This window comes from Schistocerca piceifrons, chromosome X, assembly GCF_021461385.2.
Source record: "Schistocerca piceifrons isolate TAMUIC-IGC-003096 chromosome X, iqSchPice1.1, whole genome shotgun sequence".
Lineage (NCBI taxonomy): Eukaryota > Metazoa > Arthropoda > Insecta > Orthoptera > Acrididae > Schistocerca > Schistocerca piceifrons.
The window spans coordinates 607,191,185-607,218,363 of NC_060149.1; the positions used below are offsets into that span (position 1 = coordinate 607,191,185).

The following is a 27,179-nucleotide window of genomic DNA, read 5'->3' on the forward strand; positions in this document are numbered from 1 at the left end:
GTTTCTGAAGTTCTCATGTAGGACCAGAAGAAAATATGTACTACACTGAGATTAACATGCGTCTCCCATCTAACATAAGAAAATTAACGGAAGTGGCGTAGTAGAAAGAAAGACTAAAATTAGTCCACAATATTTCCTGTCACGTACAGTCACTGCATAGTGAGAAAGTACTAAAAATTAAATATGCAAAAAATTTTGTTCGTCGCTGTAAAGTTGACCTTGACCCAAAAGATGGTTACTACATATTGTCGTATTGGAGGTGGTATGCGCTTGACTTCCTTCGACTATTCGAACTGACTTACTTGGCTAGTTATAGGGGAACTGAGAATAATAGTGCAATTTGCATTTTGCACATTAACAAATCATAATCAGACGAAAGATGCGATAAGTGATTAAGAAAATCAAGGGACCGAACGGGAATAGAGCTGTAGATCTTGTAGTCTAGCACTTACCTAGTGAGTCACACTTATAACGGATAAGGTAGGATAAAGGATTCTTATCGAACAAGGATATGTCATTGACTGCACGCGACTACTGAGTCATACTTCACGACGACTTCTAGAGCATTATTGACGGACAACAGTTTTCTAATCCTGCATAACGTGATCAAATTCGCTTTGACCAGCACAAATTTGTTGGCAATTCGATGTGTCCAGAATAAGGTAAATGCCGGCAGTTACTTACCTGCCCAAACTGAAACCGTGGAAACTTACACCTAATGTCTGTAGGAAATTTACGAATAATACGCGAAATAATTGGTAACTTGTAATCGGAAATTTTATAGTCCCATACGAAACCGATGAAAATTGAGCCACAGTCAGTGACCATGCGCTCAGACGCAGTTGCTGTGAGTGCACCGGGAAAGAAAATACTACAGAAAGGTTACGCTTTCGGATTTCAAACATTGTTGAAATGTGGTGTAGCTTGATGGACTTGTAACATCAAGAACTGCAAATTTATTAAAACTGCTTTGAAAACATAGATGCACTAGTCAAAAAACCACGGAGAAATAAATGGTGATAAAATTCAGAGGTAGAAGATAGTTTGTGATCTGAAGAGGAAACTTAGAGTATACACTATGCGATCAAAAGTATCCGGACACTCCCAAAATATACGTTTTTTATATTAGGTGCATTGTGCTGCCACCTACTGACAGGTACTACATATCAGCGACCTCAATAGTCATTAGACATCGTGAGAGAGCAGAATGCGGCGCTCCACGGGACTCCTGGACTTCGAACGCGGTCAGGTGATGTCACTAGACATACGTATGTACGCGAGATTTCCACACCACTAAACATCCCTAGGTCCAATATTTCCGATATAATAGTGAAGTGAAAATGTGAGGGGACACGTAAGGCGTACAGGCTGACCCCGTCTGTTGACTGACAGAGGCCGCCGACAGTTGAAGAGAGTCGTAATGTGTAACGACCAGACATCTATCCAGACCATCACACAGGAATTCCAAACTGCATCAGGATCCAGTGCAAGTACTATGACAGTTAGGCGGGAGGTAAGAAACTTCGATTTCATGGTAGAGCGGCTGCTCATAAGCCACATATGACGCCGGTAAATGCCAAACGACGCCTCGCTTGGTGTAAGGAGCGTAAACATTGGACGATGTCCGCCCCCGTTAGCTGAGTGGTCAGCGGGACGGAATGCCACCCCAAGGCGCCCGGGTTCGACTTCCGGCTGGGGCCGGGGATTTTCTCCGCTCAGGGACTGGGTATTGTGTTATCATTTCATCCCCTACTCCGACGCGCAAGTCGCCCAATGTGGCGTCGAATGCAATAAGTACTTGCTCTCGGCGGCCGAACTTCCCCGTATGGGGGACTCCCGGCCCACAATGCCGTATGCTCATTTCCATTTTATTCCCACTGGACGATTAAACAGTGGAAAAACGTTGTGTGGAGTGACGAATCACACAATGTGGCGATCCGATGGCATGGTGTAGGTATGGCGGATGCCTGGTGAGCGTCATCTGCCAACGTGTATGGTGCCAACAGTAAAATTCGGAGGTGGTGTTACTGTGTGGTGGTGGTTTTCATGGAGGGGGGCTTGCACCCCTTGTTTTGCGTGGCATTATCACAACACAGGCCTACATTCCCCCCTGCGGGTCCGGGGATTAGAATAGGCCCGCGGTATTCCTGCCTGTCGTAAGAGGCGACTAAAAGGAGTCCATCCCCCTCACGGGGGTAGTTCGCGCCTGCGTCCGGAGACGGACGGTTCCACGACCTATCATCGTGGTCCTTTTGGTTTTTTCACTTCTCGTTTCTTCCTTCCTTTTGTTGGTTCCTTTCTTTGCTCTTCTCCACCTCACTGTCTTCCTTACTCTTTCCCTTGCCTTCTCCTTGCCTTCTCATTGCCTTTTTCTCCTTGCCTTCTCATTGCCTTTTTCTCCTTGCCTTCTCATTGCCTTCTTCTCCTTGCCTTCTTATTGCCTTCTTCCCCTTGCTTTCTCATTGCCTTCTTCTCCTTGCCTTCTCTGGTCTCCGCCTCGGCGTTTGAGACAGTCTGTCCTCTTTCTCCCTCTCTCTCTTCTTTTTCCTCTTCTTCCTTCCTCCCTGTGCGTGTCTGAAGGCCGACCCACGCGTTCGCACGCGTAGCCGGTGACGGGGTAACGCGTAAGTCCCCGCCCTGGGTAGACATGTAAGGCACGCGCGTACCCCCTGGTAAAGGCCAGGCCCGGGGAGGGGTGATTGCCTGAGCTGATACCTTCTGACCATGCCGATTGGTCCCTCCGTCTGTTTCTCGGGAGGTGTGACCTGAGGTGTAAACATTCACCTAAGGCGGGAGTGCCCTCTGAGAGGGTCCCCACAAGGAAGGAGCGCGCCATCGGAGACGCTGGCAATCATGGGGGATTCCTCCGCAATGGATTCTACTCCATCTCTTTCGACTTCGACCCAAAAACGGAAACGTGACCAGCCAACAGTGACAAAAGTACTACCGCCTGCCCCACAGTTCCTCGTAGTTTCTCGAACTGAGGACGGAAAGGATTTTTCCTCTGTCAACCCTTTCGTTATTCAGAAGGGCGTAGATGCCATAGCCGGATCTGTCAAATCCTGTACCAGGTTGCGTAACGGCACCTTATTACTGGAAACTGAGAATGCCTTTCAGGCACAAAAACTGCTTCGGGCCACCCTCCTGTACACGTTCCCTGTCCGGGTGGAGGCCCACCAAACTTTGAATTCGTCTCGTGGTGTGGTCTATACTGACTCCCTCGACGGATTGACTGACGAGGAGCTTCAATCATTCCTCGCTGAGCAGGGCGTGACGGCTGTCCATAGGGTCATGAAAAAGGTCAACAATGACCTTGTACCGACCCGGACAATTTTCTTGACCTTCGATAGTGTTAAGCTGCCATCGCGCATCAAGGCGGGCTACGAGGTTATTTCTGTTCGCCCCTATATCCCGACACCTACGCGCTGCTACCAGTGTCAGCGTTTCAATCACACTCGACAGTCTTGTTCTAATGCGGCTAAATGTGTCACCTGTGGCAGGGATGCCCATGAGGGTGACTGTCCACCTCCGTCTCCTCGTTGTGTGAACTGTCAGGGTGACCATGCAGCATCCTCCCGCGACTGTCCTGTCTATAAGGAAGAACGCTGTATCCAGGAAATTCGGGTCAAAGAGAAAGTGTCCACCTCGGCTGCTCGCAAGCTATTGGCTAGTAGGAAGCCCACGCTGCTCCCAGCGGGGAAATACAGTACTGTCCTCGCCTCTCCTCGGACTACCCGGGAGGTAGCAACCCAGACATGCGATCTGACCTTCAGCACCACGGTCGTCCGTTCGGCCAGTGCTAAGATCGCGCGGTCGACGTCTCCTCTTCCTCCCATCACCCCACAGACACGAGCACCTTCTTCTGCTTCTGCTAAAACGAAGACACCGAAGTCAGATGCACGGGCCTTCAAGAAGGAACCATCCCGTGCAGACTTCCTCCGTACCTCGACCTCACAGCCTTCGACCGGTACTTCCACTACACGTCCTTCCAAAAAGGCGCATAGGAAGCACAGTTCTCCTTCCCCGCCACGGCGCATTTCTTCTCTTGCGCCACCCAGCGGCTGCCGCCCCAGGCCGTCATCCGTTTCGCCTGGCCGCACCGCTGGTCGCCGTACATCTGGCCGTTCACTGGCGGAGGAAGCTCCCCCTCCCGGCCATCCTCCCGAGATGGCCGTTGACCCTATAGACCCAATGGACGATGACTGTCCGCCTACTGATAGCGGCGGCAGTGCTCGCTCGAAGCCAGGCCCTAAGCGGCCTTCGAGGTGACCACTTCTCTCATCTTTCTTTTCTTACGATGGCACTTATTCACTGGAATATTCGCAGCATTCGCTCCAACCGAGAGGACTTGAAGTTGCTGCTCCGCTTGCACCGTCCGCTTGTCGTAGCCCTCCAGGAAACGAAGCTACGCCCATGCGATCAAATTGCCTTGGCACACTACACCTCTGTGCGTTTTGACCTACCCCCTGTGGTAGGTATCCCAGCTCATGGAGGGGTTATGTTGCTGGTCCGGGATGATATTTACTACGATCCCATCACGTTGCACACCGGCCTGCAGGCAGTTGCCATCCGCATTACTCTCCCCACTTTTACGTTTTCCTTTTGTACCGTTTACACTCCATCGTCATCTGCCGTTACCAGGGCAGACGTGATGCAACTTATTGCTCAGCTACCTGCACCATTTTTGTTAACTGGAGACTTCAATGCCCACCATCCCCTTTGGGGCTCTCCAGCATCCTGCCCGAGGGGCTCCTTGTTAGCAGACCTTTTCAACCAGCTCGATCTTGTCTGCCTCAATACTGGCGCCCCTACTTTTCTTTCGGACACATCTCACACCTATTCCCATTTAGACCTCTCTATATGTACTCCCCAACTTGCACGCCGGTTTGAGTGGTATGCACTTTCTGATACATATTCGAGCGACCATTTCCCGTGTGTTATCCATCTCCTGCAGCATACTCCCTCTCCGTGCTTCTCTCATTGGACCATCTCCAAGGCAGACTGGGAGCTCTTCTCTTCCAGGGCGACCTTTCAGGATCAAACCTTCACAAGCTGCGATCGTCAGGTCGCACACCTCACGGAAGTCATTCTCGCTGCTGCTGAATCTTCCATCCCTCACCCTACTTCTTCTCCACGTCGCGTACCGGTCCCCTGGTGGACCGCAGCATGTAGAGATGCTTTACGTGCTCGTCGACGTGCTTTACGCACCTTTAAGCGCCACCCTACAGTGGCGAATTGTATTAATTATAAACGATTACGTGCTCAGTGTCGTCGTATTATTAAAGAAAGCAAGAAAGCCAGCTGGGCTGCTTTCACAAGCACCTTCAACAGTTCTACCCCTTCTTCTGTTGTCTGGGGTAGCCTGCGCCGGCTATCTGGCACTAAGGTCCACTCCCCAGTTTCTGGCTTGAAGGTCGCGAATGAAGTCCTTGTGGCCCCTGAGGCTGTCTCCAATGCCTTCGGCCGCTTTTTCGCCGAGGTTTCGAGCTCCGCTCATTACCACCCTGCCTTCCTCCCCCGCAAACAGGCAGAGGAGGCTAGGCCACCTGACTTCCGCTCCTCGAATTGTGAAAGTTATAATGCCCCATTCACCATGCGGGAACTCGAAACCGCACTTGGCCGATCACGGTCCTCCGCTCCAGGGCCTGATTCTATTCATATTCAGATGCTGAAGAACCTTTCTCCTGCGGGTAAAGGTTTTCTTCTTCGTACATACAATCGCATCTGGATTGAGGGACATGTTCCCGCATGCTGGCGCGAGTCTCTAGTTGTCCCGATTCCTAAGCCGGGGAAGGACAAGCACTTGCCTTCCAGTTATCGACCTATCTCGCTTACCAGCTGTGTCTGTAAAGTGATGGAGCGAATGGTTAACTCTCGATTGGTTTGGCTGCTCGAGTCTCGACGCCTACTTACCAATGTACAATGTGGATTTCGAAGGCGCCGCTCTGCTGTTGACCATCTGGTTACCTTGTCGACCTTCATTATGAATAACTTCTTGCGGAAGCGCCCGACCGCGGCTGTGTTCTTTGATTTGGAGAAGGCTTACGACACCTGTTGGAGGGCGGGCATTCTCCGCACCATGCATACATGGGGCTTTCGCGGTCGCCTCCCTCTTTTTATTCATTCCTTTTTAATGGATCGACAGTTTCGGGTACGTGTGGGTTCTGTCCTGTCCGACACCTTTCGCCAGGAGAATGGGGTGCCACAGGGCTCAGTTTTGAGCGTCGCTCTCTTCGCCATCGCGATCAATCCAATAATGGATTGCCTCCCAGCTGATGTATCAGGCTCCCTTTTCGTGGACGATTTTACCATCTATTGCAGCGCGCAGTGTGCACGTGTCCTGGAGCGCTGTCTTCAGCGTTCTCTTGACCGTCTTTACTCCTGGAGTGTCGCCAATGGCTTCCGTTTTTCTGCCGAGAAGACGGTCTGTATTAACTTCTGGCGCTACAAAGAGTTTCTCCCACCGTCCTTACGACTCGGTCCCGTTGCTCTCCCACTCGTGGAGACAATCAAATTTTTAGGCCTTACCTTTGACAGGAAACTTAGCTGGTCTCCACATGTGTCATATTTGGCCGCCCGTTGTACCCGTTCTTTAAATGTCCTCCGTGTTCTCAGTGGTATGTCGTGGGGAGCGGATCGAACGGTCCTACTTCGTCTATATCGGTCGATCGTCCGCTCCAAGCTGGATTATGGGAGCTTCGTATACTCCTCTGCACGGCCATCCATCTTACGCCGCCTCAACTCCATACAACATCGGGGTTTACGACTTGCGATCGGAGCATTTTATACCAGTCCCGTAGAGAGTCTTCATGCTGACGCTGGCGAATTGCCACTCACCTACCGGCGCGATATACTGCTTTGTCGGTATGCCTGTCGGCTACTGTCAATGCCCGACCATCCGTCTTATCGTTCCTTTTTTGACGACTCTCTTGACCTTCAATACGGGTTGTATGTCTCTGCCTTGCTACCCCCTGGAGTTCGCTTTCGTCGCCTCCTTCAACACCTTCATTTTTCACTCCCTGCAACCTTTCGAGTGGGCGAGAGCCGCACGCCACCTTGGCTCCAGGCTCAGGTCCGCGTTCACCTCGACCTCAGCTCGCTCCCAAAAGAGGTCACCCCCGGTTCGGTCTACCACTCCCGTTTTTTGGAACTTCGTTCGAAGTTCAACAACATGACTTTCATTTATACAGATGGCTCTAAGACCAATGACGGGGTCGGGTGTTCCTTTATTGTCGGGGCACAAAGTTTCCAATACCGGCTCCATGGCCATTGTTCGGTCTTCACAGCTGAGCTCTTTGCCCTCTACCAGGCTGTTCTTTACATCTGCCGCCACCGACATTCTGCTTATGTCATCTGCTCAGATTCCCTGAGCGCCATCCAGAGCCTCAGTGATCCGTACCCGGTTCACCCTTTCGTACACCGGATCCAACGCTCTCTTCAGCAGCTGGTGGACGTCGGTACGCCGGTTAGCTTTATGTGGGTTCCTGGCCATGTCGGTATCCCTGGGAACGAAGCTGCAGATGCCGCGGCCAAGGCTGCGGTCCTCCAGCCTCGGACAGCTTCTTGTTGTGTCCCTTCGTCCGACTTTAGCAGGGTCATTTGTCGGCGCGTTGTGTCGCTGTGGCATGCCGATTGGGCTGCACTTACCGACAACAAGCTTCGGGCCTTAAAACCTCTTCCCGTGGCTTGGACGTCCTCCTCACGCCCTTCTCGGCGGGAGGAGGTCGTTTTAGCAAGGTTAAGAATTGGACACTGCCGGTTCAGCCATCGCCATCTGCTGACGGCTGCGCCGGCGCCGTTCTGCCCATGTGGGCACTTGCTGACGGTTAGACACATTTTAATGTCCTGTCCTGATCTTAACACACTGCGCCTCGATCTTAACCTGCCTAATACTTTCGATGCCATTTTAGCGGATGACCCACGAGCAGCTGCTCGTGTTCTTTGTTTTATCAATTTGACACACCTCGCTAAGGACATTTGATGATGTTTTTTAATCCTATGCCTGTCAGTCTGTCTTTTATTGTGTTTTCCCTTTTAGTTGTTGTTGTCAACTTGTGACTCGCGGTGCATTCTTAGAGTAGTCAGGGCGCTAATGACCATTGAAGTTGTGCGCCCGAAAACCACAAAAAAAAAAAAAAAACAGGCCTACATTGTTTTCAGCACCTTCTTGCTTCCCACTGTTGAAGAGCAATTCGGGGATGACGATTGCATTTTTCAACACTATCGAGCACCTGTTCATTATGCGCAGCCTGTGGCGGAGTGGTTGCACGACAATAAGTCCTGTAATGGACTGGCCTGCACTGAGTCCTGAACTGAATCTTATCGAACACCTTTGGGATGTTTTGGAATGCCGACTTAGTGCCAGGCCGCACCGACCGACATCGATACCTCTCCCCAGTGCAACACTCCATGAAGAATGGGCTGACATTCCCCAAGAAACCTTCCAGCACCTGATTGAACGTATGCCTGCGAGAGTGGAAGCTGTCATTAAGGCTAAGGGTGGGCCAACACCATATTGAATTCCAGCATTACCGATCGAGGGCGCCATGAACTCATAGGTAATTTTCAGCAAGGTGTCCGGATACTTTTGATCAGTATATCAGTAATAACCTGAAATAACAAACGGAAGAAGTAACGATTAAAGATACAGACAGCTTTGGAAAATCCAGCTAGGGAAAATTCTGCTGAAATTACCTGCAAGTATTCAGGAGGTTCATGTTGCGTTGAATACATTCTGAAAACTACAGTTGGGCGGATTTGTTGTTACATAACGATACGAAAACTTCATCTTATCAGCACGTCTTCAACAGTTGCTCATAAATGTGCTAATCTGAAATTATCTCCGTCAACAACGTTTTCAGATTTTGGAGAAAGCATAATGAAAGCTGGAAGTGAAATGTGGACTAGTGGAAGAATCCAACGTTGTCAATTTCATTTAACACAGAGCTGGTGGTGAAGCATACAAATGTTGGAACTTGCATATGACTGCTATTCTAGAAATGAAATCGGCAAATTTGTCTTGTATATTCTATTTGCTATTGCAGGATCCTAATATGGTTGATAGCTGTTTTGTTGAGGACTTAATAACAGCGATATCCGTGTGTGACAAGCTACAAACGTTCTGCGTCTATTTAGTAGATATTTACACATACAAAACCGCACTCTTGCATCCACCAATGTGGGCAGAGCTATGCTGCATTAGACACAAACCACCAATGCTAGCGAAAATTTCCACGGCTAGTAAAATAGTCCGTTCCACTCCCGCAGTGCAGATAGATTTCTTGAGGTACGGTACTGAAGTAAATTCAGCTCGACATCAATATTGCAATCAATTCCTCAAAAAACAAGAAATCTTATCCAGATTTAAAAAAAAACGAGAAGCAACAGTAGGCTAACTTGAAAATGGAAACATTACAAGAATGCAATATGAGAAATGAGTTACCTATGAAGTAAAGCCTGAGGCAGTTCGCCTCGTGGTGCATCCTGGGTAACGATAAACGAAGCGGTACAAAAATCACCGATTCATATTTAAACAATAGCAGGATAAGCAGTGGTTTTTCCTTACTACTTAAGACAGAAAATGTTTGCGTCGGTTAGAAGTATGTTATTACCTGAGCTGTAGGGTAATTTTGTGGTCCTTCTCTGACAGCCGAAGGATTGCCTCCAGGGCTCCAGACGATATCCTGAAAATAAAGAACGGTTGGTTTTAGTAAGCTTAGGGTTACCAGACGTCTCTTTTTTGGACTAACAACGGTCCAGAATGATTTTTAGGAAAACCGGGGAAATCTATAGCTAAAAAAAATACTACTGCTTCAACTCGAAAGTGCGGAAATACAACTGAACTCTCACAATTGCAAACACTAAAGAATTTAATCTTTCTTCCAACAATATGATATTTTTCTAGCCTTTCCTCTTTCCTCTGTCAGCGCCGCGCTGAGCTCGTTACTACTTCAGAGCAACTGAAATAACTGGTATGGCCACTACAGTGAAGTACCAGCTACAAGACAGCCAGTTAAAGTATTACGTATGCAACAATGCAAGATACCTCGGCTTCTAACAATTTCGAATTGCAATGATCATTTTAAACTGCTCTCTTCTCAGTTTGTTTTTAGTTTTTAAGTGAATTTGTGTTAATGTTTAATCGAAACCATGCCAAAACGCAAATGTGCGTTTACCGACGAGTTCCAGAAACGGTTTCCTGACTTCGGGCTGGGAAGTATCAACTGAAAGACAGTGTGTCTCATCTATCAATTTGGTACATTCATTTCAATTGCTAGTAAAGGTAAGGTTTATTATCGTGCGGCTGTTTGTCCGTAAATATAAAATTGACATTGGAAATTCATCTGTAGTACTTTTGTTATAATGAATAACTTATAATACGTGCGGAATTATTTTGCAGGAGGTTAGACCTAGCTCACCAAAACACTGGTAAACACAATACGCTTGTTTGTACTGCTTCATCTTCGTCCAAAGTCGACTTTTTTGCACAGTAGGATTCCAGACTGGCCCATGCAGCTGAAAGCACCCCATTTTTCATACGGTCAAACATCAGAGTTTTAAATCAATGGACTACACAGGAAAGCTGGAGAAAGTCTTAATCAAAGACTCAAATACATCTGTCATGGGTTCGCACTAAAACAGAAGCAATTATTAATACTGCAGTGTCACTTCACTCTATTGTCTGTTGACCTTTTAGAGGTATTTCATGTTTCGGTATTGCAACAGGTGGCAATAACCATGGTCCTGTGAAATTATTTCCAATTCTAATGTAATACTATGAAGTTAAATCAGGAGTAATTCCAACTAAAGTGATAGAACTTAAAAATACTTCAAATGAACATTCTCAAACGACTGCATCTTACGTATGCGATACTCTTACAAATAGATACTGATAACAGATTTTGCTTTTTACCAGGGACAATACCAATACTAATTTTTGTGAAATTAGTACACTACTGGTCATTAAAATTGCTACACCAAGAAGAAATGCAGATAAGCAGGTATTGATTGGACAAATATATTACACTTGAACTGACATGTGATTACATTTTCACGCAGTTTTGGTGCATAGATCCTGAGAAATCAGTAGCCAGAACAACCACCTCTGGCCGTAATAACGGCCTTGATACGCCTGGGCATTGAGTCAAACAGAGCTTTGATGGCGTGTACAGGTACAGCCACCCATGCAGCTTCAACACGATACCACAGTTCATCAAGAGTATTGACTGGCGTATTGTGACGACCCTGTTGCTCGACCACCATTGACCAGATGTTTTCAGTTGGTGAGATATCTGGAGAATGTGCTGGCCAGGGCAGCAGTCGAACATTTTCTGTATCCAGAAACGCCCGTACAGGACCTGCAACATGCGGTCGTGCATTATCCTGCTGAAATGTAGGGTTTCGCAGGAATCGAATGAGGGGTAGAGCCACGGGTCGTAACACATCTGAAATGTAACGTCCACTGTTCAAAGTGCCGTCAGTGCGAACAAGAGGTGACCGAGACGTGTAACCAATGGCACCCCATACCATCACGCCTGGTGATAGGCCAGTATGGCGATGACTAATACACGCTTCCAATGTGCGTTCACCACGATGTCGCCAAACACGGATGCGACCATCATGATGCTGTAAACAGAACCTGGATTCATCCGAAAAATGTTTTGCCATTGGTGCACCCAGGTTCGTCGTTGAGTACACCATTGGAGGCGCTCCTGTCCATGATGTATCGTCAAGGATAACCGCAGCCATGGTCTGCGAGCTGATAGTCCATGCTGCTGCAAACGTCGTCGAACTGTTCGTGCAGATGGTTGTTGCCTTGCACACGTCCCCATTTGTTGACTCACGGATTGAGACGTTGTTGCACGATTCGTTACAGCCATGCAGGTAAGATACCTGTCATCTCGACTGCTAGTGATACGAGGCAGTTGGGATCCAGCACGGCGTTCCGTATTACCCTCCTGAACCCACCGATTCCATATTCTGCTAACAGTCATCGGATCTCGACCAACGCGAACAGCAATGTCGCGATACGATAAACCGCAATCGCGATAGGCTACAATCCGACCTTTATCAAAGTCGGAAACTTGATGGCACGCATTCCTCCTCCTTACACGAGGCATAACAACGTTTCACCAGGCAACGCCGGTCAACTGCTGTTGGTGTATGAGAAATCGGTTGCAATCTTTCCTCATGTCAGCACGTTGTAGGTGTCGCCACCGGCGCCAACCTTGTGTGAATGCTCTGAAAAGCAAATCATTTGCATATCAGAGCATCTTCTTCCTGTCTGTTAAATTTCGCATCTGTAGCACGTCATCTTCGTGGTGTAGTAATTTTAATGGCCAGTAGTGTAGTATTAGTAGAATTGGTAACAGATCGGGAAATGTTCTCGCTCACCTGAAAACAGTTCAAATGATAGTAGTATAAGACTGCTCTTCTCACGTTTCACGTAACAGTACTCAAAATGGTGTTGCTGCGGGGCTGACATCCGAAGTATTAAAATATTTAATTCTGTTTGCACAGTGCGCACTGAAAGCCTGACTTCTGTGAATACATAGATGTGCTATCTAGGCAATTAAGTCGTTCTATGATTAGGCGGCGGTCTCCTTTCCCTTGTTACAAGACTAACGCAAACGTATCTTGCGCAGAAATCATATTTCATTCCTCAAGATGCAATATGTGTGTGCACGTGTGTACGATGCCACAGTTAAATTTCTCAAAAAATGGTTTTCAGTATTTACAACGATGCGTTTGAAGAAATTTTCCAGGGAGGGATGATGTGGAACAAGCAACTATGTCTCTAAATGATGAGCAATACATAAAGTGCTTTGACCAGTTCTTAAATTTTTGTCGGTTTTTGAGGAAGCAGGCTAATGGAGATCAGTTGTCAAATTATCTCTGGCGTAAATATTTCCAAGAGACAAGGAATGTCGTTTTTCTCAGAGCTACTAAAAATTTTAGTTTTTCTTTGCTATTCCTAGTCACAACGCTAGTGTAAAAGGGTTTTCTCACTAGTAAACAAAGGACCAAAGATAGAAATAGATTCAGTGTTAAGTCTGTTAAGGGTATTAAGTGTGCATTATAAGCATTGATTTTATTTGCCTTTTATGATTATTTGCTGCAAAACAAGTAATTACTTTAAGAAATTGGTCCATCAAATGAGTGCTTCAGAGAATGATATAGGTGACTAGTTTGTATTAAAATGTCACAAATTATTGAAACGTATGATTAATTAAACTGATACGGAAAACTACCTATTATGTAAGTTTCATTTGCAAATCACACAGGGCAGTATACTTACATATTTTCATGGTATTAGTTGCAAAAATTATTTATCTTAATGCCACTTCGGTAAATGTCGAGTAACCTACAACAGTTTTGCAAATTCTAGTGTGAATCTAGAAGTGTCCTCAGTTTTGAAGATTCATCTTGACAACCCTAAGCAATCTACTTATCTGAACGGCAAACAGTTACAGATCCCTTTTTCATTTTTGTAAACGCAGGTAATCGCCAGATGATTCATAAACTGATGAAGTTTCTTTCGCCCTACTACATATTAACAATGTTACTATACAAATGTATTGCAAAGTATTTAAACGCGCGCGCATGAGAAGAAAAGATTAAAAAATCTATAAATTTAGTTTTAATTGGCATCAGACACCGCTGACGTAGACTGGTTCCGGCAAGCCCCTTGCGGGGAAGTCCAGAAAACAAGGAAAAAAGCGTGAGGTAGGAGGGAATGAAGTGCCGCAAAGCAGGTTGATGTTTACGCTGACCGCTGCCGGGACAGTTGCCACCAGCATGTAGCAATCTTCGCCATCAGCAGCACGAGGGTCAAACACCACGGCGAGTGAGAGCCAGTACTGGCGGAAAATGACCTTGTGGGACGCTCAACATGTAACCCACTGAAATAAATACGCGCTGCAACAGGACGGCATACTCCTGCTTATTTTGTGTAGACTGCACGAAGGAACTACGGTAAGTCTCGTAGTAACTACGTTATACATAACGCACGCAATTAAGAAGATTCACTGGGAGACGAATACTGGAATAAGCTACATATTCTGTAAGCCACTGTGCAGTATATTGCGTGAAGTACCTATACCACTGCGTCCAGTTCCTTTCGCACATGGTGATTAAATATATGGGTACGTATGTGGTACCATCTTATTTTGACGCTCCCTATGTGGTATAAATAGCGGAAGCAGAGTAATATCGCTCTTCTAAGACTACACGAGAGGACTTAGGCGAGAAGAACGGCACTCACCTTCCAACGAATCTCATTAAGTCTCCTCGGCATCTGACACTTCAGCATGATCTATACTAAACTGTTACGATTGTAGCACCACGTCTCTGAATTCCCTATCTCCTCTGACGTACTTAAGGGCTCAAAACACTGACGCGTTGCTTGATTTGCCGTAGACTTGCACGCCGTTTCCTTCACATATGTACTGTACTTTGCCACAACCTATTGGAAAAATGACTTTCGCCGGCCTTTATTTTCACTGATTTCACATGTTTGTAAAATTTCGTAGCTCTTTGTTGTTAAAACTTATTTAAATGTTTAACGTGTATAGTGTTATGATAAAATGCTACAGTTTCTTCTCTTGTTTGTTGCATTGTTTTGCATTTATCCGCAGCTCAGTATAAAAAGAGAACTATCGACTTCGTTCTGTATTTCCATGTAGTGATTTGGTGAGGATGCTTTCCTTGACTTGAAGTGGCAACGAAGCGATCTAGCAACGTCTCAGTGCGGTGCTCTCGTTCAGTAAGTGCGCGAGCGTCAGGTTGATACTCGTCACTCTATAGTACGGTGCTTATTAGGCGCTACAACAGAGGCGTCGTTAATCACATGGAGGTTTACCGTTTACGTACGTTCCAAAAAGTACTTCCTTCCACACATACCTTGCCAAATGGTTATGGCAGTAAAAGTGGGTAAATTGCAGCTTGCCCAGAGGCCTAACGACAGTCATTCAGCCCGCGCACCATTCGGGTGAAGAACAGGAAATATAGGCACATGGTAGAACGCAGTTTAGATACCACTGATGACAGAAAGGGAAATTAGTTTCTGGCACAGAAAGACAATCCAGAAGTAGTTTTCCAAGACTTTGCAGCGAAGCAAAAAATGCGAGAGATTACAAGGAAGAAGTGCGCACTTTGAAGGAGACACACAATATCGGCAAGCTGAAAGAAAATAATCGTTCCGTTATCTGACTCCTGCTAAAGCCAGTTAAGTTCATAACAGGTCGCAGGAGTCACTCAGTCTACAAATACCTTGTAGGGGCTACTGAGATGGAACAACTCATTTCTCCTGAGGTGTTTCGTGCCTTTGTTGAACTAAAACTGCGCTGAAGTGCTAAAACTTAGAAGTCAATCTACATAACTTGCAGCTTTAAGAAAATGTTCTTTAAAGCTAGCCACAATAATAGTCAGCTTAAAATCATTTCACTCTTCATACAGCAGCTTCTGATTCACTTTTCAGTAAATGATGGCCATGCCACCTGTCATTAAACAACTCCCCCCCAATGCCGTGGCGTCATCAAATTGCAAAACTGCCTCGTACCCCTGGTGCGTATATTTCGAAACTTACCTGGCAGTTCGCTGTATATTGCAGAATAGTAGTTCGTTATTTTTTGAGGTGTGATTGTGATATCCGATGTATTAATGGTGCTATCCGGTTAGATCTTTATAAAACAAGCCTAGTGAAAATAATGGCAGCTAGTACTTAATTGCAGAGAAATGGAAGGTGCATACTTTCATACTTAAAATGTGCCTTTAGATTACACCCCGCAGGGGGCTCACGACTGGCGAGTACGTGCGTGGCAAACATAGGGCTCCACGCTATAGACGCACCTACTTCCTTCCCTGCACTGGAATCTCTCATCTTTGAATGTCCCTCCGTTTTTCTCTTATGGTGGCAGCCTCTGATGTCGACCAAGGCATTCCCCGTGTTCTGGTTTCCTTTCTCGGAGTATTCATTCAGACACGCGCAGATTAGTATTTAAAGTACGAGCTTGGCAAATACGTTAATTTGGAAACAATTATTGTCCTCACAGATGCCAAGTATTTGATACTTTAGGTGACACTATAACATTTAGCACTTCATTCATTGCAGAATGATAGTTTCACATCAGAGTAAAATTATCTACAACTTGATAAAAAGTTCTGAATAGCTTTTCTATTAGCACACAGTCGAATCTAAGACGGTACTCTCGTGTTAAGCAATGATTACGAGTGGTCGCTGATTACGGATACTAGGCAGAGCGGCACTGCGCTCGGACATAACTTCCCAGCTGCGGCGGCGTTAAGGAAATACATGGGGCATGTCTACATTGACATCTGAGATTCGTTGATGCGTCGGGCAACGACTATCTTCAGTTCTGGTGCAATCGTGAGTTACCAACTCTTGCATGAGACCTCGCTCTACCGACAACACACTTTCACTTCTCTATAAATCGTTTTTCTGCTTTCACAGTAGTATTGCCTTCAGTGCCTCGCTTTTACTACTCCTACGTACTTTCCTCACCTGAGCACATTCCTAGTGGATGTCACTACCTCCGGATGAACGCCGAACCCTTGACTCGGACAGATGACATCGCTGTTTTGCCAATTTTAACTGTCCAATCAGTCAAAATCTGCACTGAAATTTTTTTGTAGAGGAAGAATACACCGAAAGAAAGTAAATTTTAGCTTTCAAGTCACACAGTATGTTTCAAAATATGTTGAAATATGAAAAATTTGTAACTCGGCAGGCGACTGGAAGGATTTACACACCTGCCGTAGCTGTGGCGCACAGCGCATGTGCAATACGGTGGGCGCACATCTTTGGTTGACGACATATAATCGGACTACATGGCACAACACAATCATTTGTAAAGCGAATTGCAGATTTTGTTGATAGTTTGACACAATTGTTTAATTACTATTTGCTCTAATTTGAATCTCATTTAATATCCCTAATAATGAATTACCTTTGCGCTATCGCTAAGTGTTAACAATGGAGAAAAAATTGAATTTTCTTTGTGATTTCTTGCGTGTGGTTGGTAATAACATGTCTTTAAGTGCCAGAGGTTCACAGTAATGTGGAATCCAATTACTGTTTCCAACCACGTGAAGACGAAATACGAGGAACGTGGTATACAATCGAAATCACTTCTCCTGAAATAAATATATATATGCGTTAATTTCGTGGACATTCATTCCAATGACGTCGACATTTTGTTAGAAATTATTGAAACATTAGAACAAACTGGAAATAACTCGGATGATTCCGTGAATTGTGGTTCACACAACGATTCTGTGCTAATTAAAGTCCAGAACAAAGTTAGAGTACCTTCCAAGCTCAAAGAAAACATTTACAGTAATACATCTAACTCAGAAGGAAATGTCTGTAAGATTCTTGGGTAAATGAAGGCGGGAGAAAAGCTCGAACTTAAGCAATGTGCGAAGCTGGTTTCGTTTTGTCACATCTGAACATGAACTGTGTAACGGAAGAAAGATTCAAATGAAGTACGAAATATGTGCCAAAATGAAACTCGTACAAGTACGAAAGAAAAACTAGTAGAAAGATTTAGACCGACTCGTTACTCAACGCACCGTTACTGATGATTTATGGGACTGGGCTCATTCAATTGCAATTGAGGTGACCATTACTGATTTCCATGCTTCTCCGACCTGGTTAAACAGATTCAAGAAATTATACGGAAGACGAAGTCACAAGATTACGAAGTTTACCTGAAGTAAAGATGCATAGACGTCATTAAAAGGAAATACTATACAAAAATTCGTCGCTGATGTGAAGACAAAGCTTCTTACCACCTAACAGCTGCGCATAAAGCGAGTCAGGTTTCGTGCAAACAGCGCTTTATCATTTTTAGCAAAAATGAAGTCACTGTGCAGTCGAATGCTACAAGACGTTCTTATACAACAATCCCAGAGATAAATATCAGTGGATTACTGTTTCCACAGCTTTAGCTCTGTCTTCAGGTACATCAAGCCAACTTAGGCCAAAAAACTTAAAAGCAAGGACTGTTTACTTGCAAAATCTTCTAATCGACGTAGCAAAATCAGCAAAATATGGGAAATAATAATTTTCAATATTTGAAACGTTTACCATCCGCAGAAAATTTCATTTCTTTTGTTGGACTTTGGTCCTGGACATAACGACACCTCTTTCTTTAGGAGAACAACGAAAAGAAATTCGGATTCTACCTGGAACTAATGGTATGCTTTAGTCTCTCGCTAATAATTTTTTCAACCGTGCAATGTAATTTTTCCAGAAAATTGTCGGACAATATAATATTCAATAGCTCTTCGTCATTTCAAGTTCACCAGTGGGACAGTATTGTTAATTTTCAGTAATTTCTACATTGTCAGTTTGCATCACCGCATCTGAAGAATTTGATCAAGTATGCCTAGTAAGCACCACTATATGCAGAACGGCCACGATAATTTCTTGCGCATTTCAGTTCTGTCAAAATAAAACTAGTAATTACTGTAAATAGCCTGAATGAGTTCATTTTTCGTTTCAGTTGTGCCTGGGGTATGGGAAACGTCCAATACACTCTTTCCATTTTTGTGATTACAAGCAACAAACAAGGAGCTGTTCCATTGTTAGCAAAATATACGATATTCAAAAATTATAAGAACTGTTCTACAGAAACTGTTATAAAATAGCCGGCCGTTGTGGACGTGCGGTTCTAGGCGCTTCAGCCTGAAACCGCGTGACCGCTACGGTCGCAGGTTCGAATCCTGCCTCGGGCATGGATGTGTGTGATGTCCTTAGGTTAGTTTTAAGTAGTTCTAAGTTCTTGGGGACTGATGACCACAGATATTAAGTCCCATAGTGCTCAGAGCCATTTTTTTTTGTTATAAAATATTTAACGTCAACAAATCTGAAATAGTTTAGTTGTCGATATGAACTCAGATATTCAAAAAATTGATTTGAGTCTTTTGGTATGGTTTAAGTCCTTAAAATTCACCTGTCTACACGTTGAACTTCGAGCTACGCGGCGCTACATCATCTTGTCAAGGTTGCTTCTGCTTATCCGCCGATTCGCGCGACCGGAAGGAAGGGCTGTACAAACAGCTGTTACAAGCTGTTCATATAGAAAAAATGAGTAACCCCGGTTTTTAAAAATACTGCCAGTGAGCCTTTACAGCTAGCATTTTGACACTGCATTTCTTTCGATGTATTATTCCTGCGTGAAAAAATTTCAGCGTTAAGTTTCGACATGTCAGACTGGACCATTTCCTTGCAAGTTATTCATGTAGTTTATTCTCCATTTTTATTAAGAAATTTCTTGGCTTTGTAGGAGTAAACAGCTGTCTAAGTTGGGAACGAAAAAACTATCTGGATATCAGAATAATTGTTTTGCTACTAAAGTGCATAGCTTGCCAGCAGATATCGAAGATATATTGGCAACTAAACATAGTTTCAAGGCCTGTGCTGTTAACAGAATAAGCACCGCGTAAATTTATGGCACGGAACAGTCATGATCATTCTAAGGAAAGTAAAACCTCATTCGATAACAAGAAACTCTTACGAGGACCAAAGAAAATTCTGGGGTAATAAAGGTGGCTCTACTTATGGCGACCATTAGAGACAAAGCACTAATTCAGTTCGACAGTCTCATAAACTGGATTACGAAAATCGCGAAATACCTAATTTTGAATTCTCGAGGCTGGGGATAAAGAGGTCAGGCCGTTCGGTATTTCAGTGGAAAGCAACACCATGTGTTCGATGAACCATATCATATTTTATTACGCTGATAAGGGGACCGCGCCAATTCATAACCGATTTAGACCAAATTTATGGTATATGCAGAGCTTTGTTAGAAATTAAAGTAACAGATGTGGGAGCTCCTAATGGAAATGTCTTGTGGGTAGGGCCTCCCGTCGGGTAGACCGTTCGCCTGGTGCAAGTCTTTAGAGTTGCCGCGACTTCGGCGACTTGCGTGTCGATGGGGATGAAATAAGGACAACACAACACCCAGTCCCTGAGCGGAGAAAATCTCCGACCCAGCAAGGAATCGAACCCAGGCCGGTTAGGTATGACATTCCGTCGTGCTGACCTTTCAGCTACCAGGGGCGGCAGCTCCAGATGACAAAGCGTTTAGGAAAAAATTGCATTTTTGACGCGGCGCTGGTAGGACGAGGCTTTAACTACTTGTTAGCGTAGTTGTTAGGCAGCGGTTTGGGCAGCGGAGAGAGGACAGAACGCTAATCCGAGGGTCACTGGGTCGAGTTCCTCGGTGGATAAGTTTATTTTAGGACTTTACGTTCCACTGCAAACAGATCGAAATAATTCTCAAAATATTGTTTATTAATATTTCCATAAAACGCATAAAAGGCAAAGGAAACATGAGTATTGTAAATAAATTTCCAAGAAGGAATTTAAGAAGCACCCAAGAATATCCTGCATAAAATTAAACATTTATTACTTTACAGTTGATTTACATGTTCAGGGGTGATACGTGTCGTAAAAACAGATGAAGCTATAATTTTTTTCGGTGTCCTGCATACGTTGTAAGCTCCGCATTTTTACAACTACATCGATGTTTTTAGGTTTCTATAAAGAGACAAATTTGGTTTACATTCATAAAAGGTTCTCTCATCACAGTTCGGCTGCAAACCACGCTAAAGCATTATTTCGTCAATATTGACAAGAATAGTTGATCATCTACAATGGACTGTGTTTTGAAGCGGTCTTCTCGGGATGTGATTACTTTTTCTCTCGCTGCGAAATAAGAGCAGTTTTGAAAAGTTTGTGAGTAAACTACTTGCGTGACGATAAAAAGACATTGCAGGGACGGATTAGCGGAGTGCATTTGAGTGCTATATAAAGGCGATCCTTCATTTTGAAAAGACTAGTCATATAACTGTAGTATCCCCCCCCCCCTCCCCTCTGGTCAGTAGCAGCATATATTTGTTCTCCTCCACGTAGGTGTTCATAGCACAAGGCAGTTTTTTTGTAAGTTCCTCATATTTTGATGAAATGACATTCCCACATTTTTCCACACACTCATCCCCCGTTTTTCTAATCCTCGGTCCAAATTTTCCTTTCTTTCCATTTCATGTCTTTCTATGGAAATATTAATAAGATTAGTATATTTCGTTTATTTGCAATGTAACATAAAAAGTGAAAAGAAAAATGCCTCCTCATAACTACTCTACCCCGCGACTCTCGCATTAGCGTTCTGTGCTCTTTCCGTGGCGCCGACAGCTGCCTGGAAACTGCATTAACATAAATGGGTCATGCCTCGTCCGATCCACGCCGAAAATGCTATTTTTTTTTTCGAAATCTTTCTCAATCTGGAGCTCCCACTTCAGTCACTTTCATTGTCAGCCAAGACCTGCATATATCATACATTCGGAGGAAATCGATGATGACGAGCAGGCGCGATCCCATTATCTTTTGTAGATATTTATTGGGCATTCAGTGCCTGTTCCATTCGCCTAAAGAGCTTTCCAAACATACTCTATTTTTCAGGAGCCCCAAAACGCACAACGTTCTGCACTACACAGGATAAAATGACCAGCTGAATACTATAATAGGTGTTTGCCGGCTCATAGATCATACTGAATTTCTTTGCTGAACGAAAATCTAACCTCCTCCTAATCGATGCACCACAGAAGCAAATAACTGCTATTCTTCTTACAGTAGATCCTTCCATAATTCATTCATATGCGCAAGAACAGACTTAAGTTTTTTTTTGTAGCTGAAAGGATAATGTTCATCAGCATTTATCAAACTACCATAGAAAACATTAACATAAGTTTCAGGGCACCCTAAGGAACCTGTGGCGTTGCAGTATCGACTAAGTAGACATTGTATACGTTAATTCAGTGCTGAGTGGAAGCATGCGTCAGCGTGCGTAAACATCAGCATCAAATAACGGTGGCGTATTGCGTCAATTCAACGCATGCATCGGAATATCTTCCGTCATGAGTAGTGGAAATCAACCATTCGCCTAAGACTGCAACGTGAGCCAGATGTTAATGATGCAACAGTTCTAACTTCTTTGCGTTACTTAAGTCAACCAACACACTACATGGTCAAAAGTATCCGGACACCTGTTGTTGGAGATCAATATCGGGTGTGTCTACCTTCTGACTTTCTCAGCTTAACTGCAGTATACTGGGAACAATGTCTGAATGTCGGGAGAAATGTTACTGTCCACAAACAATCGCCTCAGATATTGCCCTATGACAGCATGCAGTGTTATGCTGATACCAACGTTTATTGTCGTCGAAATGGTGCTCTGCTGCACGCAGTGCACAATGTTGTAAAACTGTTGGTATCCTTCTGCATTTAAAATTTTCTTAAGCACAATGACGGAACCACACACTAACCACCAAAAACCCCCACATCGTACCACCTCATCCTCCTCATCTATACTCCACTGTTGGCACTAGAAACGATGGCAGGTAAGGTTCTCCAGGCAATCCCCAAACCCTTTCACCGGATTGCCACAGGAAATAGCGTTATTCATAACTCCAAATATTTCATTTCCAGTTACGCAGGGTCAGTGGTGTTGCTGTTTAGCCTACCTCAAGGGTCACTTGTTACTATTGGCTACAGAAATGCATGGCTTATGAGGAGCTTTTCGATCATCGTACCCCATTCTTTTTAACTCCCTGCAATCCTTGTGCGTAGCCGGACTGTTGGTAGTACTTAGTGTCCCTGCTCCCTGTCCATCAATGCTGCTCTTCGTTTAGCTGTGGTTGTAGCTTCGGATTTCGCCGCCTTAATCGCATCACCAACAGTCGACTTCTGGAGCTGGTAAAGAGGTGGTGACAGGAAGAGAATTCAGCCATCCTTCCAATTAACCATGCCAAATCAGTAAATAACCATGCTGACCTTGCGTTGATGTAGGACAAACGCATTTTAGGTATTTGTCATAATATAGTCCCTAGTATCTGACAGTGTCGTTTAATTAACACAGTGCTCTCCACCTCTTACACTAGTGGATCCGCCTCTCCTGGTCATTTCGAATTACACAGGGCTTCCCAGATACATTTGATAAGATAGTGTGTGAACGGCACCCACTGAAAGCACGTCTCTTATTGGTGTGGTAGTACCTAGTCGAATTGTTTTCGTAGAGAGAGATGATGATAAAAACTTCTAGTATCGTGTTCAATTTTGTTTCTAAATAAAACTAGATTCATTTTGCTGCTTTAGACTGACCCCCATGCAGGTCTGGGGATTAGAATAGGCCTGAGGTATTCCTGCCTGTCGTAAGTGGCAACTAAAATGAGTTCCTCACGTTTCGGCCTTTATGTGATGGCGCCCTGCAGGGTTTCACCTCCATTCTTAAAAATTTTCCCGAAGAGCGAACCAATTGGGAAGGATGCCTTACATGGTGCATCGTGTCCATCGTGCATTGAGATCTTTAGCCCACTTTCTTGTCATCGCATAGCAGCCCCGCCCATTCTCCATCTCTTGGGGGAGGACATCTTCCTGGGTGCGTTTTCCACCATGCACTATGCAGTGTCGCTTTCTGCATAGACTATGTCCATGGACTTCTTAGCACCTGATATCCAGCACGGTAGCCAGTCCGTTGTGGTGGGGCAGCCATGTACCCTGTTGGTTGTAGCCCCCTGACCACACAGGAATCGCTCTGCTGATGGCTGCGCCATAAACTTCTCACGTATGCCAAGGGGTAGATGCCCATCCTCCTGGGGCATCGTAACTCCCGGCAATGGCCATCCTGCCAAGTGGCCTTCGCAGCAGCTGGGTGGCGCCCATGGGGAGGGCCCCTGGTCGGAGTGGGTGCATCAGGGTGGATGACATGAAATGAAGCGTAGTCCATCTCTTGCTGGTGGTGAAACACCAGCAGTCTCTAAGCGATCATGAGCTCAATTCAATGCACAGAAGTATGACCCCAAATCGTTCCCCTCCCTGGCCACACCATGAGAGGAACGTTAGGCCAAGGATGGCATTGGATCTTACTCAACCTAGTACCTTGTATGTTAGTGAGCTGATGGGAATCTTTCATGACAATGAAGCCTCAGTTTTTTGTTGAGCATTCAGAGGACAAGTTTGGGGAGGTGGAGGGCTTGTCCAAAATGAGATCTAGGTCAGTCTTGATCAAAACAGCATCCTCTGCCCAGTCACGGGAGTTACTCGCTTGTGACAAGTTGGGGGATGTTTCTGTAACCATCACGCCCCATAAGAGCTTAAATATTGTCCAGGGTATCATTTCACAGGGACCGTCTTTTGCAGTCCGACAATGAGCTGCGCGCCATTTTAGAGAGAAGAGGTGTACATTTCGTCCAGCGAGTCCACCGGGGTCTGAGGGATAACCAGGTTGCACCAGTGCCTTCATTTTGGCCTTGAGGGTAATACATTACCCTAGAAGGTCAAGGTGATTGTCTACCGCTGTGATGTAAAGCCCTATATCCCTCCTCCGATGCAGTGCTTTAAGTGCTGGAAGTTTGGCCATATATCTCCCTGCTGTACTTTCAGTGTCACATGTGGAGATTGCAGACGACCATCATATCCCAATACTCCATGTGCCCTGCCTCCCATCTGTCAACTGTGGAGGGCACCATTCGCTTTGCCTGCCAGACTGAAAGATTCCCGAGAAGGAAAGGAAAATCATGGAGTAAAAGACCCTGGACCGACTGACCTACACTGAGGCTAAGAGAAAATTTGAATGCCTACATTCTGTGCATACGACATTGTCTTACGCTGCTGCTACAACAGTTCTGGCACCATCAGCTCTGCCAACCCAAGTCATCTCTCAGAGCTGGAAGACTACACCTGCCCCCTTGATGGTTGATGGTGGGGGCATTTCCCTCCCTGTTGCTCCTGCAACATCTGCTTTGGGAGCAACAACCCCCCCCCCCCCAACCATCAGGGATGTCCGTCCCCACTTCTAAGCCAGAGAAATGTAGTCTTCTTTGGCTTCTCTCGCTACGAAGGGGTCCCTTGGGTCACTCCCTTACCAGGGTTCAGCTAGTGGGAAAGATGACACCTGCCAGTGGCTGAAGAGCCCAAAAGCAGCTGGTCATGGGGCTTCACGCTCATCCTCCATTCCAGAGACTGAGCCAGTGAAGTCCTGCCGGCCAGGGAAATCCAAGGAGCAGTGAGAGAAATCAAAAAGGAAAACCCCTAATACAAAGGAAATTGTGGTGGCACCCACACAACTGCTACCAACAAGCTCTGAGGGTGGGTTGGACATTTTGGCATCTGCTGTGGACCTAGATCTCGCCACTCTGACACAATGGATATAGACTGCTCATGCAGTATGTCAGTGACAGCAGGTGTGTCTGAGGCATAAACTGCCTCACTGAATGTTCCATGCCTTCCCAGTCTTAAGATGTCATCCTCAAGTGGAACTGCGACAGTTTTTTTTCCACTGCCTGGTGAAGCTATGGCAGCTCTTAAGCTTTACACCTGCTTTCTGCATTGCCCTCCAGTAAACGTGGTTCCCAGCAGTGTGGACCCCTGCCCTCTGTGGCTATGAGGGATATTACAAGAACTGTAGTGACTGTAATAGTATCAGGTGGGGTTTGTACTTATGTCCTAAACTCAGTCTATAGTGAACCCGTGCCCCTTCATACCCCTCTTGAAGCTGTGGCTGTCAGAATGACAACACAGGAAATAACTGTCTGCAATGTATATCTTCCTCCAGATGGTGCAGTACCCCTGAACATATTAGCTGCACTGATCAATCATCTTCCTAAACCTTGCCTACTTTAGGGAAATTTTAATGCCCATAACCTCTTGTGGGGTGGCACCATGCTTACTGGCCGAGGTAGACATGTCTAAACTTCACTGTCTCAGTTCAACATCTGTCACTTCAACAATGGCGCCGCCACACATTCCAGAGTGGCTCACGGTAGTTTCTCAGCCATTGATTTATCAATTTACAGCCCTGGACTTCTCCCATCTATCCACTGGAGAGCACATGATGATCTCTGTGGTAGTTACCACTTCCCCATATTCCTGTCACTGTCCCAGCATCAGGCCCACAGACGCCTCCCCAGATGGGCTTTAAACTAGGTGGACTGGGAAACTTTCACCTCTGCTGTCACCGCTGAATCTCCCCCACACAGTAACATTGATGTGATGGTTGATCAGTTGACTACAACCGTTGTTTCTGTGGCAGAAAACGCGATCCCTCGCTCTTTAGGGTGCCTGAGGTGTAAGGCAGTCCCTTGGTGGTCGCTGAAAGTCTCTGAAGCAATTACGGAGTGTCGGCAAGCTCTACAGTGGCACCCTTCCCTGGAGCACCTCATAGCCTTTAAATGGCTCAATGCCCACGTTTGCCAACTTATCATACGACGGAAGCAGGAGTGTTGGTCGAGATATGTCTCGACCATTGGGTGCCATACGTCACCTTCCCAAGTCTGCTCAAAGATCAAACGTCTTTTCGGGTACCAGGCCCTAACAGGAGCCCTTGGTGTTACCATAAATGGCGTGTTATGTACTAACGCAAACGCGACTGCCGAGCACTTTGCTCAGCACTTTGCTAGAGCCTCTGTGTCTGAGAATTACCCCCTAGCCTTTTGCACACTCAAACGGCGGCTGGAAGGGAACGCCCTCTCATTCAATACACGCTGCAGTGAATCCTATAACGCCCCATTTACAGAGTGGGAGATCCTCAGTGCCCTTGCACGTTGCCCTGACACAGCCCCTGGGCCTGATTGGATCCAAAGCTGGATGATTAAACATCTCTCATCTGACTACAAGCGACATCTCCTCGTCATCTTCAACCGGATCTGGTACGATGGCGTCTCTCCATTGCAATGGCAGGAAAGCACCATCATTCCGGTGCTCAAACCTGGTAAAAACCCGCTTGATGTGGAAAGCTTCCGGCCTATCAGCCTCATCAACGTTTTTTGTAAGCTGCTGGAACGTATGGTATGTCAGCGGTTGGGCTGGGTCCTGGAGTCACGTGGCCTGCTGGCTCCATGTCAGGGTCGCTCTACCACTAATAACCTTGTGTTGGTAGAGTCTGCCATCCGAACAGTCTTTTCCAGATGGCAACAACTGGTTGCAGTTTTTTTTTTACTTACGTAAGGCATACGACATGACCTGGCGACATCATATCCTTGCCACATTCTATGAGTGGGGTCTCCGGGGCCCACTCTCGATTTTTATCCAAAACTTCCTGTCACTCTGTACTTTCCATGCCCAAGTTGGTGTCTCCCATAGTTCCATCCATATCCAG

At 45.6% G+C, this 27,179-nt stretch overlaps 2 protein-coding genes across 2 annotated transcripts in view; one reads left to right on the forward strand and one right to left on the reverse strand.

Annotated features, from left to right (window-relative positions):
• The window catches only part of LOC124723176 (constitutive coactivator of peroxisome proliferator-activated receptor gamma-like), a 735,979-nt gene that overhangs the window by 256,436 nt on the left and 452,364 nt on the right, over positions 1 to 27,179 (reverse strand). The window contains exon 10 of the mRNA XM_047248371.1: positions 9,612 to 9,683. Coding sequence (XP_047104327.1) covers positions 9,612 to 9,683 — 72 coding nt within the window. The remainder of the gene's footprint in view (positions 1 to 9,611; positions 9,684 to 27,179) is intronic.
• Positions 1 to 27,179, forward strand: part of LOC124723179 (leukocyte elastase inhibitor-like) — a 74,612-nt gene that overhangs the window by 5,525 nt on the left and 41,908 nt on the right. The gene's annotated exons all lie outside the window — the stretch shown is intronic.